The sequence below is a fragment of the Bemisia tabaci genome, chromosome 10, assembly GCF_918797505.1.
Source record: "Bemisia tabaci chromosome 10, PGI_BMITA_v3".
Classification (NCBI taxonomy): Eukaryota; Metazoa; Arthropoda; class Insecta; order Hemiptera; family Aleyrodidae; genus Bemisia; species Bemisia tabaci.
This window is the reverse complement of record NC_092802.1, coordinates 4,745,994-4,753,071: the sequence shown is the minus strand read 5'-3', so window position 1 is coordinate 4,753,071 and position 7,078 is coordinate 4,745,994. Positions and strand designations below refer to the sequence as shown.

The window sequence follows — 7,078 nt, the reverse complement described above, 5'->3', positions numbered from 1 at the left end:
CTGTTGCCAGGTTTAGCACGGCATACTAGAGTACCTTTACAGACAGAGTATGGCCATTCGTATATTTTTACTACAGGAAATCTGTGCCGCTTTTTGATTGGTCAACGAGTTTTTAGGCTTCATGATGCTCTTACGGCCGTATATAAACAAACAAGATGGCGGCACACCGTAACATCGATAAGAAGCTAAAATTTGACAAAAATTTCAATTATACGGCAGTAACAATTTCAACTGGCATATCTACGAATAACTCACAAAAAACACATGAACACACTGTCAAATCGCCTTTCTCCTCTATCACAGGAGTATGTAAGATGTGCATAACTTCTAATTTGCTTGCTGATAACAGCCATTTTGTTTGTTTATTTACGGCCGTAAGAACATCGTGTCAGCCTATATTCTCGCAACCAATGAAAAACCGGCACAGAAATGGCCATACTCTGTCTATAAAGGTACTCTACGGCATACTTGCCTCGCGAGGAAACAATTGAATGTTGCTTTAGCATGTATAATGTTGTAAACACACGGAAAAAATTGAATGTTGCTTCAGCATTCATAATGGTAAAAATATGTGCGACAAGTATAAGCGCTGGTTTACAAAAAAAAATAAAAAAATGTCATATTAACTCCGTCCATGGTTAAATGAACCACTTCAATTTTGAGTTAGAATTTTTTTTTTTACGTGTAAAATTAGCATTTAAGATATTAATTTCTCAAAGACACGCCTACAGGCATTACATAAAGTGGAAAAAATAGGAGAAAAAAGGTAGAAATGGTACATAAATAAAATTGAGAAACTAGGTATATTGCTTCCCGCCACGAAAAATGGCACCAATTTCCATGGAGCAGTGCGGGCCTTTACCAACGGATCCATTAGTAACATACCCGCTGCAAAACGACGGGAAAGAGCGTACACTACTAACGTTGAACGCTTAAAAATGCGCATATTAACTCCGTCCATGGTTAAATGAACCATTTCAATTTTGAGTTAGAATTTTTTTTTTTTTTACGTGCGAAATTAGCATTTGGTGCTTGTCGCACATGTTTTTAACAGTATGAATGCTACATCAACGTTCCATTTTTTCCCGTGCATGTGTGACAAGTATAAAATCGGGGTCACCATCTCAATTACCTGTTCTAAATCTCAGAGCTCTAAAATATCAAAGCAATGAATTAACTAATGACACTCTTATTAATCTGCGGTTTAAAACAGGTTGTATAATACAGTTTCAACTGTTTTTCTTGTTTTGTCATATGTGGCGCTTAAGTCTTTTTGGGAATGACCGTTTCAATTATTAATTCCTGTAGATCTACTAACTTGTATTAAATGTTCATGGAATGTTCGTAAACCTTGTATTTGATCCGCGATTTTAGTGCGACTTCGTGGCGAATGAAGGCAAATCTGACTTTTTTTGCGTCTTAAATTACTGACATTTATGAATGTAAATATTATGTTCGCATCGTTTAATGCGAAAATCAAGCGCGCAACTATTTAGACTCTGGAGTTGATATGTGGTATCTCACAAAAATGAAGGAAAACCTTAGTTTTTTTAAAAATCGAGTTCTTGACGGAACATTTAATTTTTTGGACGGAGGCCAGACCAATATCATTCCTTGAAATTTGCACACTATATCTTCGCAAAGAGGAAAAATAGCGGAAGTCTTAAGAACTGACGTTGAGAAGTCTATTAAAAAAATAAAGTATGATGGGAAGTCTGCAACGTCGAAAACCGAGATAATTGATCTGGTAGACTCACCGCGCTGCACGGTGGTTTGAGTCAATAGGAGAGGTCGGACAAAATTTGGAAAATTTAAAATCTTAGACTCCGTTTATACAAAACTTTGAGGTTTTTAAAATGGTTCTATTGTTTTTTCCCGTGAAATTTCCCTCTGAAAGCATTCCTCGAAATATAAAATGTGACGAATAATACATTAAAATTTGCAGTTTTAGTAAAAAATGTCATGTCCAACCTCTCTAATTAACTCGAACCACTGTGCGCCGATATGATGGATGTTCCCTAATTGGACTGCATTTTGCAATTTGGAACTATAAACTCTGGCCCGGTTTAAAAATAACGTATGTGCCATTGGTTTCCCTATGCACATAAATGTTTTTTTTCAGATGAGTCAGAATTTATAGTCCCAAAATGCAAAATGCAGTCCAATTATTGTCTTGAATAGATCTACTAAATTATATTAAACGCTCATGCATTTTCCAATACCTTCTATTTCCCACTCTTGTAAAATCTTTGGTGTTTTAAAAAGGGAAAGAAAGGTTTGCTGCCTCAGTAAATTAAGCAGTGCCTTTCCCCTCTGCAAACATCGTGCTATATGAGATAATGACTAAAAAGCCAATATTACAATTGTTAAGCAGATTTTATTTTCTGGAGTCTATCTCGTTGTTCAGCTTCTTATCATAACGACCTTTTATCTGCGAGGCGACTCAACCATATCTTGTCTTACATTCGATCACTCAACCCACACCTCAGAGTTTATTAGGTGAAGTTCGTGAGGCACATTATTTGGATATAAATTGAGTACTTCACCTTGCAATTATCACACATTCCGTAATTACGTAGGCTGTGGTCATTGACACTCGTATCAGTTCTGTGCTCACAATCAGTTGTTCGACAGTTTCATTTATAATCATGGAATGTTTGTCTTAAAATTCAGCAAAAAAGCTAAAAATATAATTTTGACGTACACTTAAAATAATAATCATTAATAATAATAATATCACCACAGTTAAAAATAAAAAATGTATCGGAGTGTGTCAAAGTATTTGAAATGTTCGAGTTTTTCATTTGTTCATTTTCGAATACAGTAAAACTCTCCTTTAATTGTATATGCAGGTTTCAGTGCGGTATTTTTCAAAAAAATATTTTAAAATATCGAGATAAATTTTTTCCCACGTTTAACCAAATTTCTTCGTTCATATTCAACAGAAACGATCCAGATGAATTTCATACTCGCTAAAAAATCAGTGTGCTTACTTTTGTAATTTTTTTTCTTTTAAAAAAAATAATTTTTCACTACTTCAGTAAATAAGCAATTTGAACGCGTGTCGCATACGCCTCCTTCAATAAGGTAGACGATGTTCGTAGACGTTGCACAGCTACGCTACAGCTCATTGAATTTTTGTCATTGTTTAACAAAATGATGAACTAAACGGGAAGATTAAATAGTGTTTGAGTTGATACCAGCCGTATCCATAATTTAAAATCTATATCTGTCCTCTGTCGCGAAAAAATTCTCAGAGAACTACTGTGAATTCAAGGCTTTATCTCAGTTTCGTCAAGAAGTGCGCTCGTGCTTTCGATTGTGTATGCCTCGATTATTGTTATAATTTGTGTGCGTTTTAGAAGTGTAAAGTATGGAAATTGACTTGGACAGCATCTGCTACAATTTGGGCGAGTATGGCAAATACCAGTTCATCAGCAACATCTTACTCGGACTGGTCATTTCCTTTTCGGTGGCTTCCTCCATGAGCTACGTTTTCTCCGCCGGAGATCTCTCCTACAGGTGCGTTCATAAATTATAGATATGGAGTGAGAGAGAAGTAGGTTAAAATTTCTAAAACAGCAGCTCGTATGACTATGTTGATACCAAAAATATAGGAGAAAAAACGGGAAACACACTGAAAAAAAATCTCGGTGTACCTATTTACTAAGAAAAGGGTAAAATTACCAAGAATTCAGGGTTCTATTTGATCCCAGTTTTTTCTCGGTAAAATTACCATTTATGGAATTGGTAATTTTACCGAGAAATCTCGGTATTGAACTTGAACTTTTGAATTTTGTCGGTAATTTTACTGGACCTTGGTAAAAACGCCAATATTTTTTATCGACTGTGGCAGAATTACCGAGATAAAATGGCAAAGTTACCGGGCATTGATTGCCAATAAAAGTGGTATTCTTACCTGAAAAAAACAGTAAAAATACCGGTTTTTAGGTAAGCTTACCAGTCTGTCTTGGTAAAATTACCAATAATTGGTAAAAAAGTGAGATGGTAAAGGTACCAACGGACCTTGGTAAAAACGCCGAGAATTTTTTTTCAGTGCAAAGCTAAAAATTACACATAAAAATCCGAGACGTTTCGCCCCAAAACTGAGCCATTTTCAGTCGGAAGAATAGAAATAACATATAAGGAGAGAGGAGGGGGCGACAGAGAGAGGTCATAAAAATAATTTTCTTTCCAAACGAAAAGCATGGGTAAGTCACAATAGACTGCTAAAAATTGCGACACCCCGTACCTCCATTGTGGCGTTTCAAAATCTTCGCTCCTAGTTTATTGCTTCGAAGAGAAACAATTCAACTTTATTATAGCTTGAAATTTGTACAGAATATTCTACTCACGGAGATGAAAAATCAAGAGAGTTTTCTAGAAATTACGTTGTCTAGTTTTCAGAGGGAAAAATAAAGTATGACTGGATGTCTGTAACGCAACGTCGCATTGCGGATCGAGTCAATAGGAGGGGTTGGACGAAATTTGGAAACTTTCAGCGCTTATAACTCCGTTTATACAAAATTTTGAGGTTCTAGAAGTGGCTCCATTGGTTTCCTCTAGAGTCCCTTTATACTGAGAGTCAAGACAATTCGGCTCATGGATGTCACAAACGGGAATAAAGATTACAGAAATTGCACGTTTTTTGTAATCTTTGATCGGCCCATTCTCAAATGCCTTTCTCCGTTCCTCCTCTCATTAAGTTTGTTCCTTGCCGAACCCGTAATTCCCTGGTCCGTTCCAGATTATGATCTTTGCAATTGGTGAAAATGTAATCTTTATTCCCGTTTGTGACACTGTGGAGGCCTAAAATACGGGAACCGATCAGAAATGGATTCAAATTGTCTTGACTCTCAGTATAAAGGGACTCTAGTTTCCTCGTGAGATTTTCCTCTTAGAGCAACCTTTGAAATTGAAAATGTGACGAAATGAACATTGAAATTTGCAGTTTTAGTTAAAAATTAAATGTCCAACCTCTCCGATTGGCTCGATCCACTGTGCGTCGCGAGCATACGTAAGGATGTGTTCTCGCTTTTAACTATCGCAAATTGAAAGAATGGTGTGTTATTAATTATTGCCTGAATCACTCAAGAGGTGCATTCAATTAAGCAGACACTGTTTTTGTCATACGACATATCATCTTGTATACGTGATGTACTCACAAGACAATAGCAAATCAGAAATGTGAAAAATTAACTACATTATGCACAATTAGAGGCTCTTCGTATCGCGTTTTTCCAAAGTTACCGCGTGCGTCAGTAGCGGGCAATTTTTCTTTGTCACCACGCTGGCATCCAGATTAGCCTGGTGAGAGACATGAGCCAAGCGAAATAAATGAATAATCCCGCAAAATATTTCTCCCGCATAATTTCAAAAATTTTGGTTTTTTTCTAATTATTTCTCAAAAACTGCTCCCTTCCTCGATAACTTTGAATAAGCGCGAACAGTGGCGTGGCGTGAATTGCGATTTATCGATTGTTATGCCATTTAAACCTATGAAAAAAGATCGATTATCAGGGTGTTCACAGCGAACACCTTAGTAATCAATTCTTTAACATAGCTTCAAATGGCGAGGTATCGATAATCGATTATTCACGCCACGCCACAGGCGCGAAACTAGTCACGAAACCTGGCGTACATGTGCGATTTTGAGACATTCTTGTTTTGGATCACGAGATTTTTGGCCTACTTTAGCTTTTATACAAGTAATCAATTTATACCATGCGGCTCTATAAGTAGTTCATTATTATAGCAGCTGATCTTAAAAAGAGTCCAAAAAATATCTTTCTTTCTAAAAATTACATAGGTTGACTCACAAATAACGAAAATAAAACGGAACAGCACCGGTTGGTTTGGTGCCGCAGCACCGTGTAATACCCGATTTGGGGTCAAAGATATCGATTATCAACTTTCAATGATAAACTTTCTCTGATATTCTTAAGGAATTTGGGAGAAGTTCAAAACCATAATTCGCACAATTGATAATGTTACATGCGTTTGAAGTAAATACTCTCTAAGGATGGCATTTCTGCTGGACAACTTAAACAGATTTTTTCTCGAATTACTCGTTTTTCCTTCTCTCACTTGAAATGAACCACTAGATAAGATGCAAACTCAAGCAACATGCCCAATGTATTCTCACAAAAATTCCACGTGGAACAAAATTTGCACTGGGGAATTAATTGAAATCAACTTCGAACTAAGATTTTAACGTTTTTAGTTTCCATTTATTACGGGTTTTTTGGCTTCCCCGCTCACAAGAAAAACAAAAGTTTTTTTTGCATCAAATTGCTAAGGCGTGGCGTACTTTGCGATACATCGATCAATCTGCCATGTAACCTATGGAAAAGAATCGATAAACAGGGTGTTTGCAATGAACACCTTAATGATCGATTCTTTATCATCGCTTCACATGGGGAAAAATCGGTGATCGATCGAAACTATGAAGAAGCATCGTGATGAAGGTACGGAGTTTCGCACGTGAGCCATCTAAGTATACAGGGTTATCCAAAAGTCACTGACCACCCCTGTAACTTTTTTCCAAATTGAGATAGAAGTTTGAAACTTTGGGAATGTTCCTCGGTCTAAGGTAGCAACTTTTTGGTCCCCCCAAATTTTGGGGGGCGGCCCCCCTAAGGGGGGCGGGGGCTAACTTTTTTTTTTCAAATAGCAACCCCCCCTTTGTGATACCTCATTCGAAAGATAATAAAAAAAGAAAATTTTTGGCGCAAACCGCAAGTCAAAATGTTGATTTTTGACAAAATGGCGGCCGGTCAAAGTTCAAAATGGCGGAAATTTGGCATCTCCGTTTTTTATTGGCGGATTGGTCTGAAACTCGGAATCTAAGGGTTTTTTGGGACGAGAAAGACGATTCTGGCATCGGTTTTCCAGAAAAGTCAGTCCTTTTCAAAATGGCGGCGGTTCAAATGGACTGACTTTTCTGGAAAACCGATGCCAGAATCGTCTTTCTCGTCCCAAAAAACCCTTAGATTCCGAGTTTCAGACCAATCCGCCAATAAAAAACGGAGATGCCAAATTTCCGCCATTTTGAACTTTGACCGGCCGCCATTTTGTC

The 7,078-nt window shown here is 37.1% G+C and overlaps 1 protein-coding gene across 2 annotated transcripts in view; it reads left to right on the top strand.

The window, feature by feature from the left end:
* Window positions 1-2,454: 2,454 nt before the first annotated feature.
* Window positions 2,455-7,078, top strand: part of LOC109035877 (organic cation transporter protein) — a 58,008-nt gene continuing 53,384 nt past the window's right edge. The window contains exons 1-2 of one of the 2 annotated variants that reach the window (XM_072305562.1): window positions 2,522-2,537; window positions 2,946-3,522. In XM_072305562.1, coding sequence (XP_072161663.1) covers window positions 3,374-3,522 — 149 coding nt within the window. In that variant the 5' untranslated portion in view covers window positions 2,522-2,537; window positions 2,946-3,373. Of the gene's footprint in view, window positions 3,523-7,078 lie in introns of both variants that reach the window. The other variant, XM_072305563.1, reaches the window with a different exon arrangement.